Source organism: Salvelinus fontinalis, chromosome 21, assembly GCF_029448725.1.
Source record: "Salvelinus fontinalis isolate EN_2023a chromosome 21, ASM2944872v1, whole genome shotgun sequence".
NCBI lineage: Eukaryota > Metazoa > Chordata > Actinopteri > Salmoniformes > Salmonidae > Salvelinus > Salvelinus fontinalis.
In genome coordinates this window covers 50,320,638-50,337,831 of record NC_074685.1, presented here as the reverse complement: position 1 = coordinate 50,337,831, position 17,194 = coordinate 50,320,638, and the positions used below count along the sequence as shown (strand labels likewise).

At 41.4% G+C, this 17,194-nt stretch overlaps 2 protein-coding genes across 2 annotated transcripts; one reads left to right on the top strand and one right to left on the bottom strand.

The window, feature by feature from the left end:
- The first annotated feature begins 3,341 nt into the window (after positions 1 to 3,341).
- pdxp (pyridoxal (pyridoxine, vitamin B6) phosphatase) lies at positions 3,342 to 9,584 on the top strand. Its single transcript, XM_055875625.1, has 2 exons — positions 3,342 to 4,424; positions 7,208 to 9,584. Exons 1-2 carry the CDS (start codon positions 3,824 to 3,826, stop codon positions 7,540 to 7,542), a joined length of 936 nt encoding a protein of 311 aa, XP_055731600.1. The 5' UTR covers positions 3,342 to 3,823; the 3' UTR covers positions 7,543 to 9,584.
- Positions 9,585 to 11,234: 1,650 nt separating this feature from the next.
- LOC129819084 (alpha-ketoglutarate dehydrogenase component 4-like) lies at positions 11,235 to 16,628 on the bottom strand. Its single transcript, XM_055875631.1, has 4 exons — positions 16,519 to 16,628; positions 16,189 to 16,252; positions 14,779 to 14,969; positions 11,235 to 14,637 (listed from the first exon to the last, which is right to left on the bottom strand). The coding sequence occupies exons 1-4, from the start codon at positions 16,546 to 16,548 to the stop codon at positions 14,620 to 14,622; spliced, it is 303 nt and encodes a 100-aa protein (XP_055731606.1). The 5' UTR covers positions 16,549 to 16,628; the 3' UTR covers positions 11,235 to 14,619.
- Positions 16,629 to 17,194: the final 566 nt, after the last annotated feature.

Below are 17,194 nucleotides of genomic sequence, written 5' to 3'. Positions count from 1 at the left end.
ATAGGAAGATCAAGCAGCAGTTAGTGATCTTCTATATTGCACTGTAATGTCTTTCCAAGCTAGTTGGAAGACATCCAGTTTGGTGGAGCGCCATTTCCATTCCAATTTTCTGGAAGCTTGCTTCAGGGCTCGGGTATTTCTGTATACCAGGGAGCAAATTTCTCATAACAAATGTTTTCGACTGCATCTAGGGTATTACGCAAGGTTCAATTTAGATCCTCAGTACTCCGACGTCCTCGGGTAGGTGGAGGGAGTCTGGAAGGGCATCTAGGAATCTTTGGGTTGTTCGAGAATTTATAGCATGGCTTTTGATGATCCTTGGTTGGGGTCTGAGCAGATTATTTGTTGCGATTGCAAACGTAATAAGATGGTGGTCCGATAGTCCAGGATTATGAGGAAAAACATTTAGATCCACAATATTTATTCCACGGGACAAAACTAGATCCAGGGTATGACTGTGGCAATGAGTAGGTCTGGAGACATGTTGGACAAAACCCACAGAGTCAGTGGACTTTTCCATGTGATCATTAAAGTCACCAAAAATTACAACATTATCTGCCATGGCTACAAGGTCCGATAGCAATTCAGAGAACTCAGTGAGGAACGCTGTATACGGCCCAGGAGGCCTGTAAACAGTAGCTATTCAAAGTGGATTGAGTAGGCTGCATAGATTTCATGACTAGAAGCTCAAAAGACGAAAATTATGTAATTTTTTGGGCGGGGTCAATTGAAATTTGATGTCATAAATGTTAGCAACACCTCCGCCTTTGCGGGATGTGCGGGGGATATGGTTACTAGTGTAACCAGGAGGAGAGGCCTCTTTTAACACAGTAAATTCATCAGGCTTGAGCCATGTTTCAGTCAGGCCAATCACATCAAGATTATGATCACATCAAGATTAGTGATTAATTAATTGACTATTACTGCCTTGGAAGTGAGGGATCTAACATTAAGTAGCCCTATTTTGAGAAGTGAGAAATCACAATATCTTTCAATAATGAGAGGAATGGAGGAGGTCTTTATTCCAGTGAGATTGCTAAGGCGAACACAACCATGTTAAGTTTAACTCAACCTAGATTGAGGCACAGACACGGTCTCAATGGGAATAGCTGAGCGGACTACACTCACTGTGCTAGTGGCAGACTCCACTGAACTGGAAGGGTGGCTGACAGCCTGCTGCCTGGCCTGCACCCTATCTCATTGTGGAGCTAGAGGAGTTAGAGCCGTGTCTTTGTTGATAGATAAGATGAGAACGCCCCTCCAGCTAGGATGGAGTCCGTCACTCCTCAGCAGGCCAGGCTTGGTGCTGTTCATGGGTGAGTCCCAGAAAGAGGGAAAATCATCTACAAATTCTATCTTTTCGGAGGGGCAGAAAACAGTTTACAACCAGGGATTGAGTTGTGAGACTCTGTTGTAGAGCTCATCACTCCCCCTAACTGGGAGGGGCCCAGAGACAATTACTTGATGCCGACACATCTTTCTAGCTAATTTACACGCTGAAGCTATGTTGCTCTTGGTGATCTTCATCCTAACATCGTTGGTGCCGAAGTGGATAACAGTATCCCTATACTCTCCACACTCGCCAGTTTTAGCCTTAGCCAGCACCATCTTCAGATTAGCCTTTACTTTGGTAGCCTTGCCCCCTTTTAAACAGTGTGTGATCGCTGGATGATTATATTCAAGTCTAACATGCGGGTAATGGAGTCGCCAATGACTAGGGTTTTCAATTTGTCAGAGCCAATGGTGGGAGGCTTTGGTGGCTCAAACCCCGTAACGAGTGGAGGAGAGACCTGAAAAGGCTTGGCCTCTGACTCGGACTCATTGCTTAATGGGGAGAACCGATTGAAAGTTTCTGTTGGCTGAATGAGCGACACCGGTTGAGCATGCCAACAGTATTTCTTTCCAGAAGCCTTGAGAAAATTGTCTGGCTGCGGGGACTGTGCGGAGGGATTTATACTACTACCTCTACTTACTGGTGGCACAGACGCTGTTACATCCTTTCCTACACTTAAATTGCCCTTGCCTAACGATTGCATCTGAAGCTGTGCTTGCAACACGGCTATTCTCACCATAAGGCGATAGTTCTCCTGTATATTAAGAGTATATCGATTGCAATTGGATGGCATACCTGCTCTTATACCTGTAGCTATGTTGTAGAATAATTATATAGCATGCCTACCTGCAACAGGACATTAGACACCATATGGAGCTGTGTGGTAAGCAGTGAGGGTCAGGCCCAACACTTACAAACCCTCCAGTGTATTAGCCCTCATAGTGTTAGCTGGGACATAATCCTGCACACCCCGTGACAGGTCAGGAAAGCATGATCCCTACTAACCCTAGTATAGGCAGGCCTACTATACTTAATAGCACAGATAGTCTCTTGTTATTGTAGGGTTGGCCGTTAGACCAAATAAATGCAGTGTTGATCTGGGCCTGGACTGAGAGTCCAGGGTCTTGGTCCATTGGCACTAATCTCTGAAACACAAAAAAAACAGTAGCCTTTAGAAACTTGTTGTGTAGATCTGGAAGTACTGGAAAGATGTAAGCAATATGCTTGTAGCTCCATCTTGGTCTCTGATAGACCAGGTGGGATTAAGGAAATGTCTGGTTGTGGTGTGTTGTTTTTCTATTTTAAATTGGTATTGGTACACAGTTTTTTTTGCTAGTGTAACAGGTCTTCCCAGTATGAAAATGTGTGCAAGGGATTTTGCCATCGACAGCCATCAATACCGTTAAGCCCTGCACAACTAACGTGCTGTTTCCTATTTAACAACAGCAACAGAAATAAATGATGCTCAACTGGGACCACTGGCCTATGTGATTTATTTGGACAAAACACAACGCAAGGAGAGTACGATTTACATCTGTTACATTAGCTACCTAGCTAGGTCTCAAAACAAATTTGCTGTAGCTCTGATCTTGACTTGCAAGACACTGCTTATCTCTGCACTATAGGTACAGGCAGGTACCTAGGAATATGTGCAGATCAATGTAATATAAAACCACTTCTAACACTCTTTCCCCTAAATATGCATCACCCATCTAACTATTTGTAGCTAGCTAATAAACTAAACATTCGGCAGCTGGTCGTTTTGTGAATAGAACTCCTGTGCATGGCATTCAGATTTGCTTTTTTATTTTAAAATATAATGTTTTTGTTGCAAACTAACTAGCTATATATCTAGCCATCTATCTGTACCCATTGCTGATGATCATTTGATCTCATCCATGATGCCTTGCGGTCTGTGTTGCAAGCTACATGCAAAACACTTAAACAAATCTTTAGGACCAATGAGTAGAGCTACTGAGTTCGGACGTCACATTCACATGTCCATGTATGGCATTGCGTTGGCAGCTATATTGGATTTTCTATGCGGTGACGTTCCTGGAACCGGGAAGCATTATACCTCTACCAATATGGCTTAGCCGCACATAAACTGTAACGGGCAAGTTTCACTGTTTTTACTGTCTTCGCAAGTTGTCAGGAGTGTTACATGTAACTCAATGTTGTAAACGGTGATTATAATCGCCGGTCAATAGGCCAAATGGTTAAAGAGGAAGCGCCGTGTTATTGCAAAATATGCTTGGTGGGTGGGTCTTAAATGCCAGCGCCAATGAAACGAATAGAATGAGTTGTATAGAACACGGGGACGTTTCAGTTTCATGTAATATAATGTCCATTTATCACCGTTGTGCACAAGTGTGGTGGAACTAGAATTTACAGGGAACTAACTGTCGTAGTTCGTTCTATTTGAGTGGCGTAATCATATATTTCTGTAGACAACCACACGCGAGGTTGTTCCTCAACGCATCGTTCAGAATGGCTGGGCTGGTGAGTAGCAGAGGGTGTCACAAAATCAGGGGTTCCCAAATAAGAGAGCTCCTCGACTCCAAGCTCAACGTCCTTTTTGATTGCGACGGAGTCATCTGGAATGGCGAAACGGTCGTGGCAGGCGCGCCAGAAGTGGTGACGCTACTGAAACAGCAAGGCAAAAAGGTATTTTTCATCACCAACAACTGTACTAGGCCCAGAGCGAGCTACGTAACGAAGTTTATCCGGTTGGGCTTCACTGATGTCGCAGAGGAGGAGATCTTCAGCTCGGCGTACTGCTCTGCGGCTTATCTGCGAGACGTGGCGAAGTTGCAGGGTAAGGTGTATGTCATAGGGTGCCAGGGCGTTGTGAAGGAGCTACGGGAGGCTGGGGTTCCCATAGTGGAGGAGGACACTGACGCACCTACTGGGACCATTTACGACTACCCGTTGGACCCAGACGTAAAGGCAGTGCTGGTGGGATATGACGAGAAATTTGATTTCATTAAACTGGCCAAAGCCTGCTGCTACTTACAGAATACTGAGTGCCTGTTTCTGGCCACTGACCCTGACCCCTGGCACCCACTGCGAGGAGGCAGAATAACACCAGGTAGGTGTGTCACTAGTGAGGGTCCTGCTGGCTTTTGTTCCTGCCCAGCACTAGTACAGCTGATTTTAAAGAGATTCTCCAGTACTGTTTTGTACTTATTAGCCAGTAGTTCTGAAAGTAGCACTCACGAGCCAAAAGTGGTCCCTGAAAATTGTGTACTATGTGCGAGGGGGCTGAAGCTCATTGGCTAGAACTCGAATTGTTAAGGGGCTGGCCCACATGGGGGGAGGATGTAGGGAAACTTGCTCTGCACAGCTTCCAGAAAACAGTCACTTTCAAACTAGGGCTTTTGTGGCTAATTGAGGTAAAACAGTAATTCTGCTCATAGACTATGCATGTACGAACTAGCGATGGGGAAACACTGAAGGCTTTGCCGCCTTCACCAAATTGTGCCAAACACAGTTAATTACTCGGGCGCTTCATTATCCCTTCTCAATGTACATTAGTGACTGCTGGTCAGCAATAAATAGCTGCGGTGGATTATCAGATGTTTTTTCTCTCCCGTTTTCATCGAAACTCTGGCGCAGCGATAAATTGCTGGCTTTAGTAGCTTATAATAAATTGGAATTACATTTCGCCTTCTAGGTTAATTAATAAATAAATAATGAATTTCAAATTTTATTGGTCACATTTTTAGCAGATGTTATTGATGGTGTAGGGAAATGCTTGTGTGGCATTATTTAGGATGCTTTAGACAGAAGCGTATACTATATTATATAAAACAAATTAATTGAATAACTGCAGAAAGTCTGGTTCCACTCTTTTTTTTTTCACTTAAAAAAAATATATAGTATGTCTTTAATGGGATTTGACCTCATACCCTCACATCCCTTAATGTTCCCTACTCTACCAGCTAAGCTACCTATATTTGTAAGTATGGTGTCCAGTAGAAGTCAGTGTTTTGAAAGCAGCTTTGGAGTCAAAGAAAGCACCAGAACCACTGAAATCAACGGGATCTCAGATTTTGCAACAATCTGTTTGCAAATGATCAAACAAAGCTTTGGACATCATTGATGACTTACTTCTGATAAAGTGATGCATGCATCGACACACTGCTTCGAAGTTCGCCGCTTAGCGATTTCTATGCATGCCTCTGAGCTCCGGTATCAAACGTAATATCTAGTATGTACTACGCATTGACACAAAGCGGTAGATATGTATAAGGGTAAGTTGACTAGGCATCAGGATATGATTAACAGACTAGCAGCAGCGTATATGATGACTGTGTGTGTGTATAGAGTCAGTATAAATGTATATTATGAGTGAGCAAATTATGGTGTGTGTGTGTCAGTGTGCGTGAGTATGCATAGATACTGTGCAACTCAGTCCATGTAGACATTTTGTTAGCTATTTAGCAGTGTTATGGTTTGGGGATAGAAGCTGTTCATGAGCCTGTTGGTGTCAGACTTGATGCACCGGTACCACTTGCCATGTGGAAGCAGAGAGAACAGTTTATTGCTTGGGTGGCTGGATACCGATTTTCCAGGCCTTCCTTTCACACCGCCCGATATGGAGGTCCAGGATGTGGTTGGGAGCTTGGACCCAGTGATGCACTGGGCTGTCCGCACCACCCTCTGTAGCACCATGCGGTCGAGGGCAGTGCTATTGCCATACTAAGCAGTGATGCAGCCAGTCAAGATGCTCTCAACTTTCTTTCTTTTTTTTATCCGTTATTTTACCAGGTAAGTTGACTTAGAACACATTCTCATTTACAGCAACGACCTGGGGAATAGTTACAGGGGAGAGGTACAGCTGTATAACTTTTTGAGGATTTGATGGCCCATGCGAAACCTTTTCAACCTCCTGAGGGGGAAGAGGCGCTGTTGTGCCTTCTATAACGACTGCGTGTGTGTGGACCATTTTAAGTCCTTAATGATTTGGACACCTACTAATCATGATTAGTTGAATCAGGTGTGTGAGTGCTGGGCTGGAAGGAAAGCGTGCACATCCTGTAGTTGCCCAGGGAACCTGTGCAAGGTGAACATTATCTACTTCAATGTAACAGGGTGAATAGGGATACCATGTAGAAAGGGTTTACTACATTTTAGCCCTATGGGGCCTGGACATACAGAATCCACATTCATTGTGACCTGTCATGCAAACCTGTTGGTTAAACAATTACAGTTTGTATCAGAGATGTCAGTATTTGGTAGACGTGGGCAGTTGTGTAGAATGGCTTTGAATGCTGTGTGCAGTGCAACTCAACCTGTTTTTGCTCCCAGCAACACACACGTACTGCTCATAATGTTGTTTATAAATTGAACCCTGACAAAGGTTGTTTCGGGCATTTCCTCACTGTCTGGCTAAGTGGTCACCTCTACTGGTCCTAGGGAGCTACTGGTGTCTAGTTGGATATTAGGTTTTGAGTGCAGGCATTTTTTCCAGCACAAACATCTTCAAGGTACAGTCAACTCCTAATAAGAGCACATTAAATGAGTGTAAGCTCTGTTGAATAGCAGTGCAGTTCACCAATTGGTTTTATTTTACTTGACAATACAAATATCAAGCAGCCCCAGTTGACAACAGGCATTACAAATAAAAAATGTTGTTTTATTTTTATTTTTTAGTGTGGCTTCAAAACAGCCCCAAGTCATTGCTTTGCAGAATTGTAATGTTGAATCAGGAATATTCGTGCTAGGCTGGAACAAAAGCTTAGAAACCTTAAGAATGAAGGTTTCAGACCACTGCTGTACGTCAGTATGCCGTTTACAAGTAAAAAATTGAAAAGGTAGTAACTGGTAATCTTCTCTGACTCTCTGGCGCCGCTTCCTCCTCTCCCTCAGGTTCAGGAAGCCTCACGGCCGCTGTGGAGACAGCCAGCAGCAGGAAAGCCACGGTGATCGGGAAGCCCAGCTGCTTCATGTTCGAGTGCATCGCCAGCCAGTTCAACCTGGACCCCAGCCAGTCCCTCATGGTGGGTGACCGCCTGGAGACTGACATCCTGTTTGGGGCTAACTGTGGCCTGGACACCATGCTCACCCTGACCGGAGTGTCCACTCTAGAGGAGGCGCGCGGCTACAAGGACAGTGACGACCCTGAGCGGAAGGACTTCGTGCCAGATTACGTGGTGGAGACCATTGCCGACTTCATTGAAGCGTATGCAGAGGAGGAAGGCTGAGGAGGACTATAGAAAGAGCAGACCCCTGAAGCTGTGCCTGAGAGACCTGGGTCATGTTCATTAGAGTACGCAACGGAAAGTGAAAATTCCCTCCCTGTTTCAATCCATTTGGTGCCTAATGAACACGACCCTGGATATATCAGAAAAGGGATTAGTTTGGTGGTGTTATACGCAGTCATTTGTAAAGCCTTTAAGAAGTCAGTGTGATGTGTTATAGTGCTTGCGACAGGCATGCTGTGCTTTTTATGCCGATAATCTTTGTCATGAGGCATGCAAAGACGTGGCGTAACATTTTGGAAATGTTTTTTGCAATTTACATGCTTATGGCAAGTGATAATGACATTGACCAGGATTCAATCAGAGATGCGTTGTAGACAAGCCCATTTCACTACAGACAATGGAGATCGCATTCACGGTAAAACGCCGAAGATGTCGACTCATGCGGAAATGATCTTTTAAATGTCAAGCACTGTGCACTTGTATACAACATGTCTTTGATTGAACACAGGCCATTGTGTAGTATTTTGGAAAGCTTTATGAATGGTGGCATAAGTTCACCTGGAACATTATTTACGAACACCAATAATGCAGTGTGAGACTCCACCTGGTTGTAGTTCCTAGTGTTCATTATTTGGGACATTTATTGGTGTAGTAGGAATGTCTTTGGTTGTACTGTAGTATATCATAGACGTCGCCATATGAGCCCAATATACAAGCTGTTCTATTTTCCTTGAGACCATCCAGTGTTGAAATGGACTGGGATCCATCAAAGTGAATCATAACACCCAATGTAAATGGACTGGGATCCATCAAAGTGAATCATAACACCCAATGTAAATGGACTGGGATCCATCAAAGTGAATCATAACACCCAATGTAAATGGACTGAAGTCATCTAAACCAACTGTGCTGTTCCACAGTCAAAACATAAGATAATGTAAGCTGAATGCGTCCCTTGCAGCACCTTCATCTTTAGTACACCAAATCAAATACTGTGTTAGGTTTGAATCCAACAACTGGTATTCAAATCAAATGTATTTATATAGCCCTTCGTACATCAGCTGATATCTCAAAGTGCTGTACAGAAACCCAGCCTAAAACCCCAAACAGCAAGCAATGCAGGTGTAGAAGCACGATCCCAAATGTTATTTTTGGAGCCAACTGTCCAACATTTAGCTCTGGATAGATGGAAATAGGGCTGGAGAATTGGTTTGGTGGAAATATGGATAAAAGACTTGGTTTGATATTGGTTGGTTTTCCCACCAAGTCAAACCTTTGCTAATATGTGTGCCAGCAGCCTTGCTGTAGTTTTGGATCCTTTGGTTAATGAATCCTTGACTGTATCAAACATGACATGGAAATTGTTCTCACTTCTCACCTTTCTAAAGAACAGAGCATATGAGTGGTCCTGAATTGATCATTACCAACAATGAAATGTGTAGGACTGTACGTAGATCTAATTACCTTTTGATAGGCCTTCAACTGATCAATTCTACAAGTAATAATATTGGAATAGATCTTCAAGTGATACCAATGTTCAATGAACTGAAATGTGAATTTGCAGTGGGAAATATTGTACAGTAGTTTGGTATTTGAAAGTCAAAAAGGAACTAGTATGTTCCTTAACCATACCACTGTAAAATGTTAAGTTGCTGAAATGTTAACTATTAGGTGTATTTGGGAACTGGATTTTCAATGTTTTTCTTATCGACAGGTGGTTATTAACCTGAAGAAGGGGGTGTGGATTTCAGTCAGGGTAATAACAATGGCAGACAAACATTATTTTAATTGAGGGTATCACCATTTTTTTTTTATCAGTCTTTTTACTTAGATGGAGGTTGTGCTAGAACTTTATTGTAAGACTTAAGACACATTTTCATACTGTAGATGAAGTACCTATTTCAATCCAATGCCAACCTGTTTTTTATGAACTTCATAAACATTCTGCAGATTGTTAATTAGGTTTGTACATTACTTAATGTAGTGTACAATTGCATTTTGTTTTTTAATTAAAACTCTTGCTTTGTATAATTTCTGTCAAACTTGTTCTCTACCAGGTCGTCTCTAAATTTGTTATGATGGAGAAAGCCCTTGAGGACAAAATGTTCCTCAATGAATCAAGTCCGCAAATTAAGTTTAGGCTGAAGTTGAAGCTGGTCAAGGCTAGACTGTGAAATGACACTCACGGAAATGACTAATACACTCCTCCATATGTATTTGGACAGTGCAGCTATACTCCAGCATTTTAGATTAGAGAGAACATTTCATATTAGGCAACATCACATTTTATTGGTCACATACACATGGTTAGCAGATGTTAATGCGAGTGTAGCGAAATGCATAAATGACAGAATGTCTGCTTTTATGAAGGTATTTTCATACATGCTGTATCTGTTTTACCATTTAGAACTTAAAGCACTTCATGTATCTAGTATCCCCCCCCCCCCCCCCCCCCCCCATTTGAAGAAGTCATAAGTATTTGGACAAATTCACATAGTGTATTAGCCCTTTATACTCGTGGGAATTGGCCTACATGGATAGGGCTAAATTGAACTGTCTTGCAGAAGAAATATAAAAAGCATAAGCATGGTAGAATTAGGTTTGTACATTACTTAATGTAGTGTACAATTGCATTTTGTTTTTTAATTAAAACTCTTGCTTTGTATAATTTCTGTCAATTGGCGATTATGGCAAAATTATTAGACCAAAGTTGAGGACAGCAGTTCAACCCAAACATTTTGGCTCTTGAGTGGCGCAGCGGTTTAAGGCACTACAGACACCCTGGTTCGATTCCAGGCTGTACCACAACCGGCAGTGATTGGGAGTCCCATAAGGCGGCGCACAATTATCCCAGGTTTGGCCGGTGTATGCCGTCATTGTAAATAACAATTTGTTCTTAACTGATTTGCCTAGTAAAATGTAAAATTATGCCATTTGATTTTATGTGCATTTTACATTTTGCCGCATTTGATAACGACATCTGAAAATACTGTACAGCCACTACGTTCCAATTAAGGTGCTTATCAGTGCCCAAATCTGCCATTTTCAACCCGGATACAGGTAGGAGAGTAAAGGTTTGAAGTAGTCAAAACTGAGGAGAGGTTAGAATGTTTTCTTGTAGACTTCGTTACTTTCTCACTCATTATTCATGATTAATTCATGATTTTTCTTAATCATGGCAGCATCAACATGATTTAAAAAGTGTTCAGAAACACTTAAAAGGAAATTACTCCAGTCAGCATACACCATTCAGATACTATTGGGCAAAACATAACCTCATCTCCAGGCTATTACGCACAGTACATATAAACCTGTGACATCAACGATTCAAAGAGTGACATTAGAATTCTATGGGAGTGACCTTACTGAGTAAAGTATTTGTCATCATTTAATTTTAGAGAATCACATGAATGTGAGCTGTGGCTCTGTAAACAAAGCTGCACAAGACGCGTACAGGGGAGCGTTAGGGGGAAGGTGTGGTGGGAGATGATTGATTGGTTGGTAGATTAAGCCTCCCGGTATTTTCTAACGAAGGCCACGTTTGAGCGTTGGTTCACAAGACTCTTCGCGCATTTGGGCAGAAGTGTCTGGGAACGAGATTAGGCCGGAAAACAACCAAAACAAACTGCAAATGCATTTTTAGAGTCACAAGCTTGATGAAGTCATTGTGTGCAAGGAATATGAGACTAAAATACAAAACTTTTGATTACTTTAATACCCTATAAGCAAATTTGTCCAAATACACGACTTATTCACTTGGGGGACTAGATACATAGTGTTTTCATTTCTAAATGGTAAAACATATGTATGAAAATACCCTCATATAAATAGGTGACATTCTGTATTGTTGCCTCAAATCCAAAATGAAGTATAGAGCCAAATAAAACCATTTTGCTTCACTGTCCAACACATATGGAAGGGGGTATATATATACAGTGCCTTCAGAAAGTATTCACACCTCTTGACTATTTTAACAATTTCTTGTATTACAAATTGCGATTAAAATGGATGTCATTTTTTGCAAACGATCTACACAAAATACTCAAAGTGGAAGAAAAAGTACCCCCACCCTCCAAAATATTACACTAATATACAGTGGGGCAAAACAATATTTAGTCATCCACCAATTGTGCAAGTTCTCCCACTTAAAAAGATGAGAGAGGCCTGTAATTTTCATCATAGGTACACTTCAACTATGACAGACAAAATTAGAGAGAAAAAATCCAGAAAATCACACTGTAGGATTTTTTGTGAATTTATTTGCAAATTATGGTGGAAAATAAGTATTTGGTCAATAACAAAAGTTTATCTCAATACTTTGTTATATACCCATTGTTGGCATTGACAGAGGTCAAACGTTTTCTGTAAGTCTTCACAAGGTTTTCACACACTGTTGCTGGTATTTTGGCCTATTCCTCCATGCAGATCTCCTCTAGAGCAGTGATGTTTTGGGGCTGTTGCTGGGCAACACAGACTTTCAACTCCCTCCAAAGATTTTCTATGGGGTTGAGATCTGGAGACTGGCTAGGCCACTCCAGGACCTTGAAATGCTTCTTAAGAAGCCTCTCCTTCGTTGCCCGGGCGGTGTGTTTGGGATCATTGTCATGCTGAAAGACCCAGCCACGTTTCATCTTCAATGCCCTTGCTGATGGAAGGAGGTTTTCACTCAAAATCTCACGATACATGGCCCCATTCATTCTTTCTTCCTCCCTGGCGGCATAGTGTGTTACTGATGGTAGGCTTTGTTACTTTGGTCCCAGTACCTATGATGAAAATTACAGGCCTCTCTCATCTTTTTAACTGGGAGAACTTGCACAATTGGTGGCTGACTAAATACTTTTTTGCCCCACTGTACCTGTATCTTGATTAGATAAGTATTCAAACCCCTGAGTCAATACATGTTAGAATCACCTTTGGCAGCGATTACAGCTGAGTCGTTCTGGGTAAGTCTCCAAAAGCTTTGCACCGGTAATGAACAATATTTGTCCATTATTCTTTAAAAAAAATTGTCAGGCTCTGTCTAGTTGGTTGTAGATCATTGCTCGAAAGCCAATTCCAAGTCTTGCCATAGATTTTCAAGACGATTTAAGTCAAAACTGAAACCAGGCCACTCAGGAACATTCACTGGTAAGCAACTCCAGTGCCTTCAGAAAGTATTCATACCCCTTGACTTATTCCACATTTTGTTGTGTTACAGCCTGAATTAAAAATGTATTAAATTTTTTTGATTTTTTATTAACCCATCTACATGCAATTCCCCATAATGACAAAGTGAAAACGTGTTTTTAGAAATGTTTTGACATTTTGGGGAAAATGAATTTACATAAATATTCACACCCCCTGAGTAAACTTTGTACAAGCTCGGTCAAGTTGGTTGTTGATCATTGCTAGACAACCATAGATTTTCAAGTAGATTTATGTCAAAACATTAACTCGGTGCAGCTACTCTTCTTGGGGTCCACACAAAACATACAAATACATGACAAAGTACAGAACAGTAATAGACAAGAACAACATAAGATATTACATTAAATAAAAAATAAAAGAGCTATATATAGGAAAGACAAAAAAAGAAATGTGTTGGTAAGCAACTCGTGTAGATTTGGCCTTGTGTTTTAGGTTATTGTCCTGCTGAAAGGTGAATTAATCTCCCAGTGTCAGGTGGAAAGCAGACTGAACCAGGTTTTACTCTAGGATTTTGTCTGTGCTTAGCTCTATTCCGTTTCTTATTTATAAAAAAAACTCCCTTGCCGATGACAAGAATATCCATAACATGATGCAGCCACCACCATTCTTGAAAATATGAAGAGAGGTACTCAGCAATGTGTTGGATTTGTCCCAAACATAATGCTTTGTAGATTACTGCATTGTTGTGTTTGGAGCTTGCAAGAATGGCATTTCACTGTACTTGTGCACGTGACATTAAAACTTGTATTCAGGACAAAAAACAAATTTCATTGCCACATTATTTGCAGTATTACCGTAGTGCATTATTGCAAACATGATGCATGTTTTGGAATATTTTTTATTCGGTAGAGCCTTCCTTTTCACACTGTCATTTATGTTAGTATTTGAGTAACTACAATGTTGTTGATCCATCCTCAGTTAATCTGTCATTTTAGCCATTAAACTCTGTAACCGTTTTAAAATCACCATTGGCCTCAGTGAAAACCCTGAGCGGTTTCCTTCCTCTGCGGCAACTGAGTTAGGAAGGGCGACTATCTTCGTAGTGACTGGGGGGTATTGATACACCATCCAAAGTGTAAAATGAATAACTGCACCCTCTACCAATAGGTGCTCTTCTTTGCGGACCATAGGAAAACCTTGGTTCGCAAAGTGGAATCTGTGCTTGAAATTCACTGCTCAACTTAGGGACCTTACAGATAATTGTATGTGTGGGGTACAGAGATGGGGCAGTCATTTAAAAATCATGTTAAGCATTATTATTGCACACAAGTTGAGTCCATGCAACTTATGTGGATTGTTGAGCAGATTTTTTACTCCTGAACTTTAGGCTTGCCATAACAAAAGGGTTGACTACTTATTGACTCTAGACAATTAAGCTTTTCATTTGTAACCATTCCTACAAACATAATTCCACTTTCACATTATGGGGTATTTTGTAGATCAGTGAAAACAACTCCATTTAATACATTTAAAATTCAGGCTGTAACAACAAAATGTGAAAAAAGTGAAGAGGTGAGAATACTTTCTGAAGGCACTGTAGCTGTTATCAGGTAGATAACTGATAGCCATGACAATGGAGCGTTTACAGTTTTTCGCTTTACTTTGCATAATACATAGGCTATTAGAAGACAACTAGACAATGCTTGAATCTGCATACTTCCCATCACATATCACAATACATTCAAAAAAGCATTTGAGGTTATCAGCACTGCTTGAACATAAAAATAAACATTTCAGTGCTCTGATCCAATAGGATAAATATTAATAAATGATAAATGTTTCTTTGTGCATTTTATATTGGAATCTCTGGCAGTTACGCTCCTAAAAAGCTATACAGTACTGAGTAAATATCCAGAGAATGGTTTGGCAGGTTATCAGTGAAGATGTCTGTTACTCTGGTCCACCACGCTGTAAAAAAGAATAATCTTGACTGTTACAGCAGAAAAATACTTTAATTTATATCTTCTATGATGACAAGTACCTGTAGTGGTATTGTTGAACTCTGAAGCTGGGGTTGAACCCCATTGTGGTTGACTGTACATATCTTACCTGGATGTACTCCATCTCCTCTGGAGCAACTATCCTTCTTCGATACCTCTGGGGAAGATCTCTGATAGTTGCAGCGGTATCTGAGATTCCCGGGAGGCGAGTCAGGGGTGATGGTGCAGAGGTCAAAGGTGAACTATGTGTACCACTGGACTGCTGTGCTGCGGCAACTCCCATTTTCAGCACCTCTTGTACTGAATAGGTTACAATAGGTATAGCCCAGTTTAGACCCCAGTTCTAGTCTTAGAACACATTGCCAGTTATTTGCCGACCCTTGCCTGTGCAGCGATACTTTTCCCACTTCTAAAGGAATATGGGTAATCGGTTCTGATTAGGAGATCGTCCAGCGGTGCCCAGGAAATAATGACATTCAATTGTTAGATGCTACCATCCCCCCCTCCAAATCAAAACCAAACATGGATTTCATGTTATGTTTTCGCTTCAGTCTGTGTTTCACACCCGTTTGTCCTAGCTAAATCAGCCTTGTAATACGAGCACCATGCTACCGCAGACAGGAAGCAGACAAGAAGTAGAATGAAGCGTGTGCATGCAAACATTGACATCCATGTTTGGTTTTTATTAGGAGAGAGGGTGGTAGCATCTAACAATTGGATTGAATTGTTTCCTGGGCACCGCTCAGTGTGCAAACAACGCATTCTTTATCAGAACGGTCCACCGACCACAGATATGCCTAACGAAGTGGGAAAAGCGTCGCCAAACAGGCATAGACACAGGTTGGTAAATAAGTTGCACGGTGGGCTAGAGTTATATTGCTAGACGGAGACCCAATCTCTGTCTAGAACCACCAGGCTATAATAGGTATAGGTGGTCACAACCCTGATCCCAGAGGTTGGCTATGGGACATTCTCAATTGGTTTGCTCTACTCTTCTGTCCTCTCTTCCTTTTGAAAAACATCAAAAGTAACTGAGGGGAGGAGAGAATGTGGAAACAAATGTTTTTGTATTAAATGAGACTCTCCTTAACTTGCGTGTCATCGTGCAAATTATGTGTACAGTGATGAAATCCCAAAATACGTGTAAAGTAGTATAGATAAAAGGATAAGTAGCATATCATTTTAAAATATGTGCATGCTTTTCTCCTTCGAGTATTCAACAGCTAATTCAAAGGGGGTTTCGAGGCAGAGGACAGTCCTCCATTCACCTTTTGACATTGACACTCTCCAGGTCAGGGAGGAGTCGAGGACGGACTTTTATCCAATTGAGATTCTCCCTACGTGCGGTTCAACTAATCTTGATGAGCAGTTGATTAGCTATATTATGTGTGTTAGTGCTCGACTTGGACAAAAATCTGCACGTGACCAATGTTTTTACACACTATTTGTTCCAGTATAGGCAAGATGCCTGTCGCATGTCATACTCATATACAGTTTGAGTTGAAGAATTTAAATTTACCATTGGGTCTTGGGTCACTAAGGCGATTGGGAAACTTTATAAGTGGCGAGTGAAGGCGCACAGCCTGGTGGATTAAAATCATAGTTAGGCTACTCATATATTGCTTTTACATTTTCTTGAAATTATATCATATGAATGATGAGTGAGTAAGAAATGACTGAATTAAACTAGCTAGCGCTACCCTTTCAAACAGTCTACCGACATGCACTGAACATTAACGCGTAAAATAGCGCGTTGGCAATATGGATAGGCTACAGAATGTGGAATACACAAGCTATACCCTAAACGAAGCAACAAATCTACGTTTTCCTATTCTTAAATATTGTATACCTGCACAATTGCTCTTCCAGCTGCTGCCATCTTTCTTCAACGGCGTCAGCAACGCTAAAATAGTACGTCCGGGTCACGGAATTTCCGACATTTTCCAAATAAAAGTACCTCACGTAATCTTCTTCTTCTCTGAGGTTTATTGGCCGACTACACTTATAAGGTGTAATGCCGCCACCTACTGTACCGGATAATAAAAAATACACCAAAAACGAAACATGTTTTGGATGAACAAATTATACTAATTACTTGTTTATATTTTTTTATTATAAAAAATAAACACAAACCAAATTCACGCTCCTACCCTGAATTTCAAACAAAAACGTCACTATTCAGATCCCTACACAGGCTTAGGAACCTGGAAGGGGGGGGGGGGGGGGGACTTCTTCATTCAGTACTGACACCCCCCCCTTGGGTTGTGCCGTGGCGGAGATCTTCGTGGGCTATACTCGGCCTTGTCTCAGGATGCTAAGTTGTTAGTTGAAGATATCCCTCTACTGGTGTGGGGGCTGTGGTTTCCAAGCAATGGGGAGGTTCCCATTGCTTGGAAGTTAGCCATGGTTCGTCCTTTATTTAAAGAGGGAGATCAAGCTGATCCTAAATGTTATATGCCTATTTCTATTTTGCCCTGTTTATCAAAAGTGTTGGAAAAACTTGTCAATAATCAACTGACTGGCTA